General features: G+C 37.4%; 1 protein-coding gene across 1 annotated transcript in view; it reads left to right on the forward strand.

Annotated features, from left to right (window-relative positions):
* The window catches only part of LOC150090042 (muscle calcium channel subunit alpha-1-like), a 1,145,904-nt gene that overhangs the window by 987,668 nt on the left and 137,675 nt on the right, over nucleotides 1–20,561 (forward strand). The window contains exon 39 of the mRNA XM_090389719.1: nucleotides 12,076–12,177. Coding sequence (XP_090245845.1) covers nucleotides 12,076–12,177 — 102 coding nt within the window. The remainder of the gene's footprint in view (nucleotides 1–12,075; nucleotides 12,178–20,561) is intronic.

Consider the following 20,561-nt stretch of genomic DNA (forward strand, 5'->3'; position numbering starts at 1 on the left):
TCACACCAAACTGACTCGACACTGCACTGTCCAGCAATGTCGACTGGCTTCACTTCTTTAGATTTTATGTGTTTCTTAACTAATAGCATAACCCCTCCTCCCTTCCTATCCTGTCTATCCTTTCTGTAGTCCCCAAATTCCAGTTCTGTATTACTTATATCTGTGTGACACCACGTCTCCGATATCCCAACAATATCCGCCTTTGATGCTTTGAGAAATAGCTAAAATTCATCAAATTTATTTACCAAACTCCTAGCATTGGTGTACACGCAAGTATACATCCACCTGTTCTTTTTCTTAGCTACCCTAACACAACCCATGTGTTTACTTGTACCCGAATGACTCCCAGCAGTCTCTGAAGTATCCTACATCTTATTTTCCAGGCTGATGCTTATTCCAATAGAAGCAGTGCAAGAATCATTTTCACCTCTGCCAGTGGCTACTCTTAATCTATTAGTCCTTGTATCCCCCCAATCTAGCAGTTTTCCGATCCACCTAACACTGCCTCGATAGCATCAGCAAACATTCTTGCATCCTTTTCATTTAAGTGTAGCCCATCCCTGTAGAAGTAGTCTCTCCTGTTAACAAGTAATGATATTCAAGGCATCTGTTGTATAGGATTGATGATGAAGAATGATGAACTGCAGGATGCCACTATCACTGTCAGTTGCTGTGAGAGGAAGAGCATTAATAGCTTGTATCAGTTGTTGCTTGGAGATTCGGATTGTAGCGAGACCATTGGTAGGATGAGAGTGACTGAAATCTGTAAGGTTAGGTAGAGCTGGAGGCTGCTTGGAAAATCTGGCAATGTAGTCGAGCCACTCAATTTGGTCGATGTTACTGGGAGAGCTAGCCTTTGTTTTGTATAATGGCCTCCCCTTTTTCAGGGTTCTTTTGAGGTACTCCTTAATTTCCGCTGATTTGTATCTGTTGAATTCGGTCCTAGCTGTGGAAAATGCAATGCAATCTTGGATGATGGTAACGGTCTTGGTGGCAGTGCGAAAGGTGATAGTATTCATCCATTTCGTCATTAGGTGTATTGTGAGGCTCAGTTTGCATCCATCTAAGATGTTCCATGGGACAGTAGATGCAGTTTCAATGCATTACAGTGGATTTATAAATTGTGCGGCGGTGACCTTTTGCACAGATTTGGTTTTGGGGTTATTAAAGCTTTTTTGGTAGGAGAGCAAATCATATGTAAATATGATTTGCTCTCCTACCAAAAAATTTGCTCATCGATAGCAATCATATTTACATATGATTGCTATCAACGAAGCCACTAACTGGTGAAACCAGTTAGTGGCTTCGTCGATAGCCATTGCAGTTGCCATTGGAGGAAGGTACAGGGATGCAACATCTATTATGGTATCTTGATGTTTCAGAGTTACCATTAAGACTTCGACGCCTTGAGAGGTGCTTGAGATAGTGTATGATTGAGAACTTTGCTGTATTCAATATTATAGCAACTCCACCCTCTCTGCGGTTTTTGTAGAGGCAGCCAGTACATGAAAGCCTGTGAAATGGAGCAGCTTATATCTGTCTGGTTAGGCTCTAGCCATGTTTCAGTGAGTCACAAGATGTCTAAGGAGTTTGATAGTAGAATCTCTTCCAGTATGTTTGTTTCTTAAGGACCTGATATTCGAACCTTATCCAGATGGTAGGAGTAGTAGTTATGTTTATCCTCATGGGGAGGGAGCCTTGCTTTCCTGCTGCACACGGGTGGGTCTTTCGACGATGAGAGATCAGGACAGGGATGAGGTGACTTTGAGTTCCCTTATGTTGGAGGGGGTATTAGTAGCCTTGGATGGAGTTTGCCTCAGTATGTTAGTGTGGAAAGGTTCTGGTGGTAGCATCCTTTCTGGCACTCAAGTATAGTCGCCAAGTCAGCTGTGACTGCAGTGGGAGTACTTTTGTTTTGTTGTGTCTGAGTAGTCACTTTAGGTTTCTAGGTTGATTGGTAGTGAATAAATGGCCTGATTCTTGTTCCGACAGGCAAAATGGCAATGCTTCCTATCAGGTCTACTTGATGTGGGCTACAATCAGTTTTAAATGCACCATATTGTTGATTTGTGGTTTGTGTACAGTTGGCCATAGATTCACCTCTTCGTATAAAGCTTGTTTGACTATTTCAGGGATTGTGTATGGTGCCAGTCAAGATACGTAAAGGTTGGTTGTACTCTTTCTGGTGGTGTCTTTGGTCCTGAAAGCTCACAGCTTGGAGTTTATTGCTGTGCCATACTTTACAGCTGTTCTCTGAGTGTGTGTTTCTTGTATGGTATTGCTGCTTAGTGAAGCTGCTTCAGATTTGGCAGGGCTGCTGTTGTGCTTATCATCCATCTGAGGTCGAACTGTGTCAGTTGAGCGCTCTTGCGTTGATGTGGCCTGATGAGGTTGTCAGTATTTTCCAGATTGCGATGGGAGGTTGGCAATGCATTTGGGTGATGACTATCAGTGGTTGAAGTAGGGAGGCTGTGTGATTTTATTGCAGTGCATGTTACGCCGTGATTTATGGTGTTTTTGCCACTGCCGTTCACCTTGGTAGCCAGGATTTCCACGTATGACTTATCCTGGCGGGGGGGGGGACTCTGAAAATCTAGTCCCATACGTGTTTGTTAAGGCTGTGCAGCTGTTTGGTGAGCAGACTTGCACATAGTGCTTTCCATGCTTTCAAGTGTGTGAGAGTTAGCTTGCAGGCTGGCATCGATTTGGTGAGATCTTCCACCATTTTGTTGATTTGGCTGTTAATAATTTTCTTTAGGGATGACTTTAGGTGTTGAATGGTAATAGCTGGTTTGATTTGACATCCTTTGGACCTCTGCACAGGTGCACATAGACTGATTTTAGATCACTGCATGATATAAGCTGTCTGAGGGTTTGCTGAAGATGCGTCGATACTCGCATCCAATGCGGACAGGTTCAGATGGCCTGTAGGAGGCATCGGTATGTGGCATTATCTGTAGAGGAGCTGTTAGTCTCGTAGGTATCATTGTTCATATTTTCTTACAGTCTGGCATAGTGTTGAGTATTACTTTTTTGTTGAGTATTGGTTTTCTGGGAGTTAACTGATTAGCATTTTGGGCTGTGCATAGTGAGTTCTGCATCTTGTTGTTGGAGGATTTTGGGTTGTCTTTGTGCCCTGATGAATGTATCCTCCTGCAGCACGATTCCTTGAATTTCAGCCTGGATGCCATGGAGAGTTTCTTCCTGTTGGATGGGTATAGTCCTGAACATCTGGGGCAGATGGCGTTGTCACAGCTAGTACAGAAGATGACATCACAAGTCAAATGATAGCATGGGTCACACTTGGCCACCCTGATATAGGTGCACTTCCATGATGAATTGAGAGGTTTTCCATTTCTGCTCATGATTGAGAGGAATGAAGTGGAGATATTCAATAGACAGGGGTTTGTGTAGTCTATGTGGATGTCTTGCTGTGAGTTGGCTTCAGGCTAGGGGTTGTGAACTTTACGTGCAATGGAATAGAGTGGCAAGCAGAATCAGCAGGGGAGCTGAGTGATACCAACTAGGTAGCTGATAGCTACAGGTTTACTTTTCGGCTTAATGCTCTGATCAGATTGTAAGCTATTCAGTGCTTGGGGCTATGGCTAGTGGACAAAGCCCAACATTGCAACATGCTGTAGCATTTGGTACTCGTTTTGCAGTGATATGGGGGCACCTCCATAGCCAGGTGGGTAGGAGCAGCAGTGTGTAGCACATGCTTCTTGATTAGACCTGGGTTCGAGCCCGTGAGCCACCAAATACGGAGGATGCGGAAAGGTCAGGGAATGACTACCGCATATTCCCAGAGCAATATGGTCTTAGTTGCTAATGCTCCTAAAAACCAAATAACAACAACAGCAGTGATACGAATATGGAAAATAGTAAATAAAATTTTGCCTGATTCAGGTAGTAGGATGAAAGCTTCATCAGCAGATGAGTTGCTTGATAAGGATATAGATCAGGGTGGCCATATTTTGAAAATTGGTAAGCGGGACAACTTGAAACGAAATGTGTAATATAGCATTTTTTTTTTCAAAAAGTAAAAGATAAAATTACAATTAAAATACATTTTTTTTTATCAATCAGTCAATCATATTTATTTGTTATATAATTGTTATTAATATGTATTTGTCCCGTATAAACTATAATATTTTTTATAATGGTTATTTTAAAAATAGCAAGGAGGCCTACTTTTACTTTATGTATTTTACTTTAGGTTTTGCTAGTTTTAAAATTCCTTCTCCTTCCAAAGATTTTAAAAAGTTTTTAAATTCTGAGGAGGACATTTATAATTTTCTTTCACCATAAGTTCAGTTTCTAAATTTTCTAATAAAAGATGGTTTCTCCCTTTCCGCTAAGCATTTTTCATTAAGCTGAAAACCCTTTCTGATGAGGCATTTGAATGTGGAATGCTTAATATGGAGCTTACAGTTTGAGACAAATTATTTGCTCCCAGAAATTTTGAGAAAAATTGCACCCATTTTTTATCAACACACATTTTCATTTCTTCATTATTCAGTGACGAACAAAATCCCTTTGGACTTTCTCATTTTTATTTTGTTATTATAATTAATTTTTAACGCATCCCTTAGATTCGAATAAGAATTAATTACAAATACGTAAAATCAATAAATTAACAGTTTTTTCTCCTCTCTTATTGGGACAAATGATGGTATTATCGGGAAGCGGGACTTGAAGTTCTAAATTGGGACAATCCTGGCCATATCGGGACAGTTGGCAACCCTGATATAGGCAGTGGTGAGCTATAGTGGGCTCACATGGATTCTGGGGCAGATGGCATTGTCACAGCTAGTACAGAAGGTGACGTCACCAGTCAAATGATAGCATGGGGTGCACTTGGCCACCCTGATATAGGCGCACTTCCATGACGAGTTGAGAGGTTTTCCATTTCTGTTCATGATTTAATTTTTTTTTTTAAATTTGCGAGCCCATTGTTGAGATGATCATTTATTTTACAAATGAAATCCTGAATGCAGTTATTGAGTATCCAGAGCCAAAACTAAGGTGGGGTGAGCAGGGTCCCATCCCCAGCATTTTAATGGCGCAGTCGATCGGTTATGTATTTTAAAATTGCTCGTATTTCATTTAATTACAGTCAGACCCCTGTTTAGCGAACTTCTAAACATAGGTTCGAAGTTCAATGGAAACTATTTTAAATAGTTTCCGTTGAACAAAGAAAATTTCCATGTAACGAACAGTTGAGGTGAGACGACCTTGTATGCATTGTTCTCACCTCTGGCCTTGAGGCAATTTAGGTAATTAGAAAGTGTGAATTAAGGGTGAAAGGGATTACCATTTCACAATGTTAGTGGTGTCCATAAAACCTATGCAGTCACACACCGAGAAGTCATGCTGGTCAATATGCTTTCCATAGCCAGTTAGAGGATTAAGAAGATTCTTGACACAGATTTTAGCCTCTGGTCAACCTGTGTTGTGGTTCCCCTTTACTCCGACAAACGGGCATATGTTTTTCGGAGAAGTGAGTGATCCGAGCCTTCCAGTAAATTTCTCCTGTCTATGTTTACATGGTCACAGTAACTGAATATCAACTAAGATATTATATAAACTTTACGAAGATGAAATGTTGGCAGATTTTGAAGATTTGTTGATCCTTTCACTGTGCAGAAAATGTTCTAAAATATAATGGCATACAGGCCATTAAAACAAAAAAAAAAAAAACAACTGTATTACTAATCTCCAAAACACTAGTGCGAATTAAAGATGATTGCTAAAGAACTTGATGTAGAAACTATAAAGATCGGTCGTGTGTTTGGGCCACGATGAGCAAGCAGCTTGTAGCTTGCGAACGGCAATTGTGGGTTGAAGGAATTATCCTGCTTTGTGCAAATATTTTGAATCAGAAGTTAAATATTCTGGATTATTAAATCAACTTTTTAATCTGGAATTTCTGAACCATTTAGCAATAATGATCAACATTATGCAGAAGCTCTCTTACCTTTCAGAAGCTTTACAGAATGACAATGGTAAAAAGCGTATAAATTAATTATTTGAACTATCAATGCTATTGCTAATTTGAAAAATTTATCATGAAGAATTGACAGCATGTTGAAGTGGAAAGAATTTGAAGGAATCAAAATTGAAAGTAAAAAAATTATCTCGTGACAAGTTATTAAATGCATTGTTTTATCCCTAAAGGATAAGTTATTAGCATTAGCATTAGCAGAGGCATATGATGCAAGAAAGCAAGCTTATTCAGCATCAGCCAAAAAAAAAAAAAAAAGAAAAAAAAAAGAAAACAACCACTACTCCCATTTCACCCCTCCGTTCGTTTGAAATACCTGTCCAGCTGAGCCTTAATTTTTTTGGCTATCAACTTCAACAACAAGCGATGGGAGTCTATTCCACAAACCAACTGCCCGCTGGCTAAAGTCAAATTTCCGCACATCTATCCGACATCCGTCCTTCCTCAATTTGAATTTATGCCCTCTCAGGTGATTATTCTGAGCAAGAGGAAGAATCCCATCGGCATTGAGCATGCTCAAGCCATTCAAAGCCTTATACACCTCTATCAGATCACCTCGCCGATGCCTAGTCTCCAGGCTCTGTAATTTGCAAAACTTAAGCCTTTCTTCGTAAGAGCAACCCTTTGTTCCATTCACCAATCTTGTTGCCCTTCTCTGTACTCGTTCCAGCAGCTCTACATCCTTCCTGAAATGAGGCCTCCAGACCTGTATACAGTACTCAAGATGTGGCCTGACCAATGCCTTATACAAGGGAATAATCACATCCCTGTCCGTGCTTGAAAAATTCCTGTATATCATTGACAAGACACCATGAGCTACTCTTGCAGCTCGTCTGCACTGCTCAGAGAACTTCATATCTGCCTGCACAATTACCCCCAGGTCCTTTTCATTCTCTACCACTGTCAGCGTAGTACCACAGAGTTGATACGTTGATCTGGGGTTACTGTTTCCCATATGTAGTACTTTTACATTTGTCAATGTTAAACTTCATTTGCCACCTCTCAGCCCATCTGCTCAACCTTTCCAGATCCTGTTGCAGCAGCATAGTATCAGTAGTGTCCTTAACAACCCTGCCAACCTTGGTATCATCTGCAAACTTGGACATTAAGCCTGATACACCATCATCACTATCATTTATAAATACAGAAAACAACAATGGACCCAACACTGAACCCTGAGGAACTCCACTAATAACATTAGTCCACGTTGAGCAGTGTCCATTGATTACCACTCTCTGTCTTCTGCCACTCAACCATCCCTTTATCCATAGCAGCAATTTGCCTCCAATGCCACACTTCTCCAATTTGTGCAGCAGTCTTCCATGCGCAACAGTATCAAAAGCCTTTCTAAGATCCAAATATATAATATCAAAGTTATTCCCTGCATCCAGTTCTTTTGTGACTACATCATAGTATCCAATCAAATTGGTCAGACAAGACCTGCCTTTAACAAAACCATGCTGTGTCTGAGCTATAACTGAATTCTTGTCCAGATGATCCTGCAGTGCTTCTTTAACCAGTGCCTCCATTAATTTTCCTGGAACCGAAGTTAAACTAACAGGTCTATAATTACTTGTGTCAGCCTTTGATCCTCCTTTGTGAATTGGGGTTACATTTGCACATCTCCAGTCCATGGGTACCTCCCCTGAGTCCAAAGAAGCTCTCATAATTATGGCTAGGGGTTTGCTTACTTCCTTTGCTGCCTCCTTTAATATAACTGGATAGATCCCATCCACCCCGGGTGCCTTTTTTATGTTTATCCTCAACAATTTCTCCTCCACTTTCCTCTCAGTTATTAGAAAATAATCTAGCTCACTGCCAATGTTTACTTCACCTACGACATTCCCCTTCCTGAATAACTCCTCATGTGTGAATGTAGATGCAAAATACTCGTTTAGATTGTTAGCCACCTGAGCTGGATCCTCAACTGTTGAACCATCAACATCCAGTGGACCAATCTGATTCATCCCTTTCCTTCTTGAGTTTAAATAGGTAAAGAACTCTTTTCTGTTTTTCTTTGCATCCTTTGCCAAGGATTTCTCATAATCTGCCTTTGCCTGCCTAATCTCCTTTGTGACTTGGTTACAGACCAACTTATATCTATCATAGGCTTCCATGTCACCCATTAATTTGTATGCATCCCATGCATTTTTCTTCTCTGCCATATGTCTCATTAGTTCATCTGACAACCATTTAGGCCTGAACCTTGAACAATATTTCTTGGTTGGTATGTAAAGCCTGGTAGCTTCCAAGATTAGTTCCTTGAATGCTTCCCATTTTGAATTTGCTGTTGGTAACATCATCAGTTGGTCCCACTGTATAGAATTTAAATACTGTCTCAGACCATCATAGTCGCCTTTACGAAAGCAAAAACCCTTCCCTTTACCTCTGATGGTAGTTACCTCCTTGAGTAAATCCCACTTCAGCACACTGTGATCACTGCCACCCAGTGGTTCCTTTATCTGCAGATTCCTAATGCATGAAGAATCACTACTGATAATCAGATCAAGAGTATTACTCCCTCTAGTTGCCTCCCGAACATGCTGGTGTAGAAAACAATCATCCAATAAATCCACAAAAGCCCTGCTGGTGTGTGAGTGACCAACCCACAAATTCCAGTCAATATCTGGGAAATTAAAATCTCCCATTATAAGACTCTCTGATTTACTGGTATTTTACAAATACCAGTAAATCAGAGTATTTAGGAACATTTTACACATTCACTTATATGCATGGTTAAAGGGGTAATAAGCTGCATCTGTCCATCCCTCGAAATCCGCTCCTGACTCAAGACCCATTCTATTTCCCTGTACAGTATCTTATTATACTCATCAGAGTCATTAGGCCTATAGCACACTCCTACTCTCAATTTTGATTTACCTATGCTTATGTCACACCAAACTGACTCGACACTGCCCTGTCCATCAATGTTGACTGGCTTCACTTCCTTGGATTTTATGTGTTTTTTAACTAATAGCATAACCCCTCCTCCCCTCCTGTCCTTTCTATCCTTTCTATACACATTGTACTCCCCAAATTCCAGTTCTGCATTCCTTATATCTGTGTGACACCACGTCTCTGATATCCCAACAATATCTGCCTTTGATGTTTTGAGCAATACCTCAAATTCATCAAATTTATTTACTAAACTCCTAGCATTGGTGTACACGCAAGTATACATGCACCTTTTTCTATTCTTAGCTACCCTAACACAACCCATGTGTTTACTTGTATCACAATGACTTCCAGCAGTCTCTGAAATATCCTGCATCTTGTTTTTCAGGCTTCTGCTCATTCCAATAGAAGCAGTGCAAGAATCTCTTTCACCTCTGCCAGTGGCTACTGTTAATCCATTAGTCTTTGTCTCCCCCCAAGCTAGCAGTTTTCCGACCCACCTAACACTGCCTCGATAGCATCAGCAAATATTCTTGCACCCTTTCTATTTAAGTGTATCCCATCCCTGTAGAAGCAATCTCTCCTGTTAACAAGTACATTCCAGGCTGAAAAAAATTCTACCCCTTGAGCCTTGCACAATCTTTCCAGGGCCGAATTGATCGACAAGGCTCTCATCATATACTCCCTCCTATCGTGTCTGGGCAGAATTGCAGACACTTTCAAATTCAACCCTACTTCACGGCTTTTTTTCAACAGTGACCTGTACTTGTTAAGTAATTCCGCTGGTCTCCTACTCTTAATATCATTAGTGATATTACTCCTACTCTTAATATCATTATGAATGCAACAGGTTGATTTTAAATTAAATAAGGAAAATAACGATACCATTTAAAGAAATTTTAAACATATGCTACCTGGAATCGTGGAATGTGAAAGAACTTTCATCTCGGTGGCTAGATGGTGAAAACCGAATAAGGAATTTAAGTTTTCTGATAAAATATGAAATAAAAATTAATGATTTTATAGATTTTGTCAAAGACAGTTTATCTTTAAAGTCAAGTGAAATTACCTTTTCAATTAAAAAAGCCAGAAAATATCTTTGAAACCATTGCGATTAGCAGTGCTGAAGCTGAGTGAGCTTTCAGCTTAATGAATAATATTGTAACAGTTAAACACATTGCAGATTATGATGACCATACATCTAAATGGAAAACCATTTCTTCAATTTGATTCCAATCGTTATGTCAAATCATCGCTCAGCTATTGAGCAAAGCAGAAAATCGACAACAAATATTAATAAAGAAGTAAATTCTATATGGCAATTTTTAGAATTAATTTTTCTTGAATATTTGTGAAATAATTTTTTTTCCATGTAATCTATGATTTTTTGTTTACTTTTTCTAGAAAGTTTGTTTTTTATGTAATATTTGTTTTTATATTGTGGAATGCCTTGTGATAGTTTTTATATTATTTGTGATATGGGAAATATTTCATGTTATTTTTTTATTTGCAATATTAAAATTTTATCATGAAAAAATGTATCCATTATATTTCCCTAGTTTAAAAAAAAAAAAAAAAAAAGAGACAAATAAAAAAGTTGCGCATGTGCGATAGATGGTTTATGCAAAACATCCTTCACTTTTCTTTTAGGTATTTTGATTTGTATACATCGATTACGAAATAAAAGAGCTTTTTTATTGTAAATATTTTATTGATCATTCACAGATTTTCATAATTTCTGGAAGACATGATACAATGGATTTATGATAACTAAAGTAAGGGATGTATACTTGCGAGTGCAACGTATATAAATATCTCTGTAAAACAGCACTGATTGATGTACCGATCTTGTAGTTGAAGCAACATATGCAGCTGTTAGGGGAACCTAACAATGGAATATAATGAAAATGTGAGACGAAAAAAGAAATTTTTGACAAATATTTGTATTGTTGCGATTATACCTACTGCAGTAGTAACTTCAGGAAGCATGATTGTGACGTCATACTATTCAAAAATTCTAAAAAGTTAGAACTCCAGACACTGTTGTATCCAGTTATCATCGTAAAGCGAAGCATGACGACCAGATAGACATAGGAACATTTTACACATTCACTTATATGCATGGTTAAAGGGGTAATAAGCTGCATCTGTCCATCCCTCGAAATCCGCTCCTGACTCAAGATATCATACCGGTCACGAAAAATGCGTCACACACTCTAATCACACTACTGGTAGTGCGAGCGTGGAATGCGCCTCTAGTGGAAGCCGCAGATGACATCACTGTCATGACTGATCAAATTTACTCGGTAGAAAATCCAAAAAACTCCGAGCCATTGTTAAAATATTCACAGCTCACCACTGGATATAGGTGATGTGAATTCATCCACAGGTTGAACTTAAAACCACTGTAATTAGCCTTAAATTGCGGAGCATGAGAAACTTTGACTGACTCATGCAGATCTTGCATTGATTTTCATAAATGCAGAATAAATATAGACATGACAAAATGGATATGTAAATCAGAATATTAATATTTACTTTTTATGATTTATGCTAGTATCTTTAGTCAGATGAGTAGAATGTTATATAATTAGTTATGCATCAAGAAATTTTGACAGTTATCCTTCTACACTATCTCATTTCTTTGGTGGGCACTTCTTTTGCCTGTTGAATCTTAGAATTTATTTAATACTGAAGCGGTAGAGATAATTGGTTTCTTTTACATTGTTTCTAATAATATTGGGCATTTTTATTAGTAAAAAAATTGTTTACATAGATATAATGCTCTATATTAACATGTTAATCACCATGAGACACAACCTCTCTCTCTCTCTCTCTCTCTCAGCATTAGGCCACATGACACATTTATGTCACCAATAATTTTACTGTTTGAGCAGCTTGACTGTACTGTGGAATCATAGATAACATATTGTTTAGTGTAAAAGGAATATAGATGGCCTAGCAGACCCATTTTTTTTTTTTTTTTTTTTTTTTTGGATAGGTCATATATTTTTTATGATATAATTATATGTTTGAATCAAAAATCAGAGGTCTCTAGGAAGCTATTTCTTTATTAACACTATGGTGAGTAACATGTTAGTGTGTCATTATATCAATATTAAATAACATTATTATAAGTAGAAATGTTTATTTATGTACTTAATTATTCACTGCAGGTAACATAGATGAAGCCAATGAAGAATTAAGAGCTGTGATAAAGAAGATATGGAAACGCACAAATCCAAAACTTCTTGATCAGGTTGTCCCACCTGCAGGAGGTATATATTGGTTTTTCTTCGTAATTCTGCACTAACTGGAATATTTCCAGTGATAAGTTTAGTCAAACTAATTCTTGCTGATTTTGTGTAAAATCTGTAAATCAACTTTTAAGATTTTTGTCTTTCAGAGAAAAAGTTTCTATTTAATTTTCTTTAAAACTCTTTTATGTGGGATCCTTAGATGTCTGAAATTTATAAGTAAAGTTAGAGAAAATTTAATTTCAGTTAACCTGGAAATTATATTAGCAATTTCATTTTAGAGTTTAAAGATAATAAGCATGTCGCCCCTTTGCTGTGACAACCTCAACCATAGCAGAGGACCAGTGCCTCTCAACACACAACTGAGTGATTGGGATTGGAATTTCTTTTGTTCATTAAGACCTTGTGTTGCTGATGTCACAGTGGATAAAATTCTGTTAATATACACCGAGTGATCACTGAATTATGACCACTACATAATACTTCGTAGGTCCTCCTTTTGCCCTCATTACAGCAGCTATCCAACATGGCATTGATTCAACATGATATCGGAAGCATTTGGGAGGTATGGCCAACCAAGCTGTGTGTAATGCGGTCAGCAATGCAAGTATGGAGGTGATTGGTGTATCCAGACGCCTGATATGCCTTTCCATAGTGTCCCACAAGTGCTCTACGGGATTGATATTGAGGGAGTTCGGAGGCCAACCGATATGCTGGAAGTCAGAACTGTGTTCCTCAAACCATTCCTGCACAACAAGTGCCAAATACTAGAGAAGCGTTATTTATTTGAAGTAGTGCAATACCACTATCTCGTTGTGAAGGCACCCACAATGTGAGATACTATTAAAATGATGCCTTTTACGCTACATATGTAGTTCAAATTTATGGGTTAACTATGGTGTATCTACACCGATATTATATAGTTAATTACCAAAACCCATAAGGATTATGCCTTGTGCATTTTGTTTTGCAAATAAACTATATACATACTTGCATTCTAACTGTTTTTCTGTTACTAAAAGAGAGGTGGAAGGCAGACAGACAAGGTTTAGCAGGACAGACCATGTTAACCCTCCTAAACAGTACTTCCCTGTACAAGCACATGCAGACATTATTATTTAGAGGTAATACAACAGATCAGTTCATATCTATTTCCCTAAATTGTAGTAAGGTTATATGTATTATGGGTAAACACAAAAACTTGTATATGTTGAAATTTTGATGTAATATGAAATTTATGATATGAATTATTTTCAAAATATGTCCATAAAAATTAAATAAGTAACAAAGGTAATATATCAGTGGAGGTAAAAATCACATTGGTCAGTGTAATCAGCTGTTCTTCTTACTTAAATACATTTTAAGAGTTTGTTTCCTCTCTGTTTTTTCCTTCTGAAAAAACTCTTCGAATTTTGTTTTTAGGGTAAGTTGACGAGATAGGTGGTTATAAAACAATAAATGATAAATTACAGGTGTGTTTGTTTGTTCCAAAAAGCTGTGCCTGTCTTCATTGGCACTGTTTAGTTCTTTAATGATTTTATTTGGGTGATATCTTTGCAAGATTCCTTCTAAAAGAACTCCTCTTCTGATAACTATATTTTTTGACTTTCACCAAAGATGGTGAAAAGCCAAAATACTTCACAACTGTGATGCAGACCCAGATAAATCTGGGTCTGCATCACAGTTGTGAAGAAGATACAGAAGATACAGACGATACAGACGATACAGAAGATAAGACCCAGACTGTATCTTCTGTTGAATTTAAAAACAAGTTCAGAAGATCAGTGAAAAGAAAATTTTATTCTGTTGGTTTGTCCTATACAGGTAACCCTCATATAACACGGTAGTTAGGTTCCTATAAAATCTCGTGTAGTGCGAAACTGTACTAAGTATTATACTGGACTAAGAACCAGTACAAAAAGGAGGATTACATTCCAAGAGCTAACAAAAATACACCATTTCGTTAAAAAATGTTAACAAAACTGACAAAAATACACCATTCTAGATTTTGTGTATCTTCTGCTCTCTTTAAAAAATCATTAATCTGGGTTTGTTTGCTTTTGCTTGATAGATCTTTGTAATTTCATCGTATGGAACTAAGCATTTTTGAAGCTCCCTTTTGAACTTTGGGCTCCTTTCAGTCAAAGAATCTGAATTCAAAAAAATAAGATTTTAATTGCTTGGCTTTCTGTATACTTTTTAGTGTAAAATTGGGAAGTTCAGAATTTTTACCTGCATTATCATCCTCTGAATTTATTTGAATTTCTTCCGATGCCATTTCCTCCAAATCCACTTCACCAGCCTCTTTTTATACCAGTAATTTTTGAACGTCTTCAGTAATCATATCTTTTTTTAGGAGCATCGGCGACCATGCTACTCTTGTCTGAGACCGACTAACTCAGCCACATTGTGAAAAAGACCCATAAAAATTCCTCCCATCATTGACGGGATTCAAACGTAGGCCTTTTCCACCTAGTGTGGGGATGATGCCGATTCTACCAATTGTGCTACCAAAGTAAAGTAAAGTGCCAGCCATTATTAACCCACTGCAGGATGGAAGCCTCCTCAACAATTCATGTTGAGGGAAAATGGACCATAATCTGCCACGCTGGTCCAGTGTGGGTTGGCAGATCGACCATATTCAGCAGTCAGGGGCTTGCATCCCGGTCTACTCAAAGAGCGTGTGCTACTGCACTCCCGCTCCTGCCCACTCAGCTACGGAGGCCGTCAATGAGGGTCTCAGTAGTCGTATCATCAAAACCTTCCTCTCCTACCAACTTAGCAAGTTCTACTATTGCGTTTTCTGTCAGTTCGACCATATTTTCTGAATGAACTGACTCTGGCCAAACATTTTTCCAACTCACATTTAATGTTGGCAGTTTTATTTATTTGAGCGATAAAGCTATGATTCTGATAATGTCCACAATTGAAAAATGTTTCCATGCCTCCATTACTTCAATTTTCCATCAATTTTTTCCAAAATCCATTGTAAAGATTTTCTGATGAAACGAATTTCAAAGACTAGAGAAGAAGAGAAGATTAAAGAAGTTGTACTAGATGGCAGGAACATTACTTCAATGTTTGGATGACTTAAACCTTTTGTATGGCCTGGCACTTTATCCGATAGTAATAAAAACTTTGATATCTAGATTTTTCCACAAGTTCAATAGCACAGAAGCTAACACGGGAATTTCCCATTTGTTTTTTTTTTTTTTTTTTTTTTTTTTCATAACGATTAGCACACCAAAAGCGGTGATTACAAAAAAGAAAATAAATGTTCACAAATTACATTAGCATTAGCAAGGCACATGATGCAAGAAATCAAGCTTATATAGCATCAGCCAACAAAAAAAAAAAAAAAAAACCCCACACACACACATCCCCTTCTCATTTTGCTCATTCACCCTCTCTGAATGTTTGTCTAGTTCTGCCTTGAATCTGTTTACACTATCAACTTCTACAACGACAGATGGATGTGTGTTCCAGCAATCAACCACCCGCTGACTAAAGGCAAACTTCCACACTTCTATCCCACAACTGTCTTTCCTCAGTTTGAATTTATGCCCTCTCAGGTGATTATTCTGAGAAAGAGGAAGAATCCCATCAGCATTGAGCATGCTCAAACCATTCAAGGATTTATACACCTCAATCAGTTCACCTCACAGGTGCCTAGTCTCCAGACACTGTAATTTGCAAAACTTACGCCTTTCTTTGTAAGAACAACCCTTTGTTCCATTCACTAATCTTGTTGCCCTTCTCTGCACTCATTCCAGCAGCTCTACATCCTTCTTAAAATGAGGCCTCCAGACCTGTATATAGTACTCAAGGTGTGGCCTGACCACTGCCTTATACAAGGGGATAATCATCTCCTTATCCTTGCTAGAAAAATTTCTGTATATCATTGACAAGACACCATGAGCTACTTTTGCAGACCTGTCTGCTCTGCTTAGAAAATTTAATATCTGCCTGCACAATTACCCCCAGGTCCTTTTCATTCTCTACCACTTTCAGTGTAGTAGCACACAGTTGATACATTACTCTGGGGTTCGAGCCCGTGACCACCAAATACGGAGGATGCAGAAAGGTCAAGGAATGACCACTGCATATCCCCGGAGCAATATGGCCTTAGTTGCTAATGCTCCTAAAAACCAAATAACAAACAACAACATTTACTTGTTCCACTATGACTCCCAGCAGTTCTGGAAATCCCAATTGCCTTGCTTTTTCAGGCTACTGCTCAATTGCATTTCAGTAGAAGCAGTGCAAGAATCACTTTCACCTCCGCCAGCAGCTACTGTTAATCTAAGAGTCCTTGTATCTCCCCAAGCTAGCAGTTTTCCCACCCACCTAACTCTGCCTCGATAGCATCAACAACTATTCTTGCATCTTTTCTATTTAAGTGTATCCCATCCCTCTAGAAGTAGTCTCTCATATTAACAAGCACAGACCAGGCTGAGAAAATTCTACCCCTTGAGCCCTTGCACGATCTCTCCAGGGCCGAATTGATCAATAAAGCTCTCATCATATACTCCCTCCTATTGTGTCTGGGCAGAATTGCAGACACTTCCAAATTCAATAGTAACTCACGGCTTTTTTCAACATTGACCTGTACTTGTTAAGTAATTCCGCCGATCTTCTACTCTTAATATCACATCCATCATCATAGCAGAGTTTTTCCCCGCACAAAATCTCAAAAATGCCATATCGAGCGAGGTTGTCACAATTGTCTAACCGTTTTAGAGCGAAACTGTGATATATAAGTTCCGTGCTGTGCGAGCATTGCTGCACTTTATTAATCGTGTTAGAGTGAAACCATGTTATAGAAGTACCGTGTTATACGGGGGTTGCCTGTACAACACAATGCATATGATATGGCCAGTCAGGCCAGTAAAGATTAATAAAGGAACTTAAGGTTTATGAAAACTAGTATTATTAAAGATATTTATTTTCAGAGAATATAAATGCACAGAATAGCAGCTCCACTGTTTCACGTTGCAAATAGTCTTGAAATGTGAGATAGAATAGCCCTGTCAATAAATCAGTGGATGCCATCCTTATCAATAACAGTTATAAAAGACCAGTGGGAGACAAGTACAATAGATACATAACTAAGAATTTTGACATCTGTGACCAAATTATTGTTGTTGTTGGAGGTTTTATGGCACAACGGCTGCTAAAGGCCATTATGTACCACTGTGACCAAATATCAGAAATACTACTTTTATTTTCGTTAATTAAATTATAATTAAATTTAATGTTAATTGTTTTTTGAATTAATTAATATATTAATTAAATTATAATTTTTTTTATTAAGTTATTGTCCATAAAATGATATTTTTATATAAAAGTAACAGGCTGTTATAATAATTGATTCAGATAATGGTTGTTACATTTTAAAAATAAATTAGAAATTCAGTTATTCTTAGTCATTAATTCAATCGATGGATTGGCAACTATGGCCGGGACCACATTTTCCATAGCCTAGTTATGCCTCTGAGTGCAGAGAAGACATCATAGCCATCAAAACAGTAATACACCATCAAAACAGTAACAGATGATGAACTGATCAGTAATACACCACAACATTTACAGCAAACTTTACCATAAAGGTTTTATGTCTGTCTTATGTTTTATGTTGACATTTCTGTCAACATTGTGCCATTGATGATTTGTCTGCTGATATGATCCAATGAAGTGTTACAACTCCAAATATTTATTAATATTACTTCTCACATCTCCCGTGATTACTTCAGAGTCAGCTTGGTCTGATATATCCTATTTTTACACTTATTAACTCAAATGTAAGGTGAGTCCACAACCTTAATACAGTCATAGTAGAAGCTATGTAATTTTAAGAATAAATTTGATAAATTGTGTTTGGTAACGAGCTGGCCTTCCATCATGGATTCCTAAGACCAAAGTGTGTTTCCTTTTGGCAGTCACAAGTCTTCTGACTCCAAACAGAATTCATTAAAATAGCAGGTTGCCTGCTGAGTTTATGGATGCATTAAGTTAACTATTATTATGTATTATTTAGAGAACCAATTTGTAATTCCTTGGTGCCATTTAGAAAACAAGTTTGTTGAACTGACTCTGCTAAAAAAAAAAAAAAAAACCTGTTTCCAGTACTCTTCAAAATAATCAAAGATAAAGAAATAGATATTTTTCAGTGTCAATTCTTCTTTCCTAATAATGAAAGAAGAATGAATTTATGTACAGTGGTACCTGGGTGACTAACAAGTGCACAAGGAAGCTTGCAATATAGCAAATTATTCCAGGTCATGTTTGGCATTTTAACAGCTCCTCATAGCAATGATGACTTGTGAGAGAATATTCAGCCAAGTGAAAAAAAATTCTCTTAACAAAACAGCCAATTCTAGAGAGCTGGGTCATTGTTATAAACAAAACTTTGACCCAACATTTCTGAAGATGACAGAGTCTACAGTTGTATCTTTCTTGAAGCAGTTGTAATAATTTGATGCCCTCACAGATAATCCACACAGAAATCCAGACAAAAAATCCTAGGGAAGCAAACCTTTGAAAGAATACCTTACTGATAACAATCTTATGGCTGTATTTTAATATATATCATGTATATTGTCAGTGAAATTTAATTTCTAGTGAAGTGTGTACTTAGAAAATCTCCTGAATTTTTTCAAAAAATTATCCATTTTCCTACTGTTTACAATCACCCGGTCTCCAGCTTTAAAAAAGTAAAAAGTTGTCAACTATATAGTAGTTTTGGTTATTTCCTGATTCTATTTTAACTTGCTTGTATGAAATCCATTTAAGGCTTGGCAGAATTTCTACATTTTCTTGTCACTATGGTTCCCTATGACTAGAATATCATCTACATATCTGCATCAAATGTTTGAAGTCCATGATGACTGTTGAGGAAATTTGGTTTCAAAATTTTCCATAAATATGTGATGTATGTCATTATAAAATATGGTAGGCCCTCGATACAATGGACAAAAAATTTCTGTCCTAAAGAAAAAATTCAGACCCTATTTATATCTGATAGTGTCACTCATCAGACATCACATCTGTCTGATGTGCGACTCTGTCAGACAGATGTGCTGAAAATTCCTTCTAATGAAATAAAGGCTATTTTACTGATAGATAATGCACCTGCTCACCCTAATGCTGAGAGGTTAGTTAGCAGGAATGAGAGTATTAAATATGTTTTTCTGCCTCCTAACACTACTTCACTGATACAGCTGATGGATCAAGGTGTAATCGTTGCATATAAGAGGTTGTATAAGAAGAAGTTTTTGGAAGAGGTGATGTTTGTTTTGGAAGAAACAGAAGATACAAGAGGCACCAGGACACTGCAAAATTTACATGCATACAACATCAGATCTGCTGTCTTCATCTTAACAGCTGCATGGAAAGATATGAAGATTACTACCTTGGCCAGTGCTTGGAAGTTGTTGTATGATGTAGAACCTGAAATGGACTTTGAGGAAGGTGAGGCATCTAATTTTCGGGACACTCTTCTGAGGGCCAGCAACAAAAATGCAACTGAGAATGATGTGGAACAGTGGCTCAAAAATGATGGTGATCCGGACTACCAAATTTTTTCTGAGGGAGAGATTGCGGAAAATGATCTTCACGGAGAACAAGGGGACGATGATGATGATAAAGATGAAGAATCAGTTGCACCTCATCCTATATTGTCTGTTATGAGACAACATATGGATGACATCATACATTATATTGAATCGTCATCAGACCCTGATGTGTTTCCTTATTATGAACATTTTAGAGAATTTCGATCTACAGTAATAAGGAAGCAGCACCACGGTGTAAGGCAACTGAAGCTTGATGATTTCTCCAAGACCACTTTATCAACTGGACCTGTTTCACCAGAACCCTCTACCATCAAGGATTTAACACCTCTCTCTCTCTCTCTCTCTCTCTCTCTCTCTCTCTCTCTCTCTCCATATGACAGTTGTTTCTGACTCTGAAAATTGTGATTCTTTCAATTAAGTTAATATTAATATTGAATATTATGTATCTTTATAACATTTTTTTGTATGATTTTTATTCAATGGAGTTTAAGAATTTTAAAGTATTTTTTTCCTCTAAAATGGATTTAACTGAAAAAACTAATGTTCACGTTGAAAACAACTTTGTGTGAGCTTTAAGAAAAAAAAATTTTTAAAAAAGTGGTGGAAACACTCCGTTAGTTACATTGTATAGTTTTTGATTTGTTTAATTAAAATAAAGCTTGGTTCGTGTCGTAAATTTATTTTTATATTTTTAAAAGATGTTTTAGTGGTGTGTGTATAAATTACTCAAGGTACATTATAATAATATTTTATTCATACTTATTCATTATAATATTTTAATACATCTTGACATTGTAAGTTCATTATTAATATGTTTTTAAAATACATTCG

Source organism: Mastigoproctus giganteus, chromosome 2 (assembly GCF_048544385.1).
Source record: "Mastigoproctus giganteus isolate SK-2022 chromosome 2, ASM4854438v1, whole genome shotgun sequence".
NCBI lineage: Eukaryota > Metazoa > Arthropoda > Arachnida > Uropygi > Thelyphonidae > Mastigoproctus > Mastigoproctus giganteus.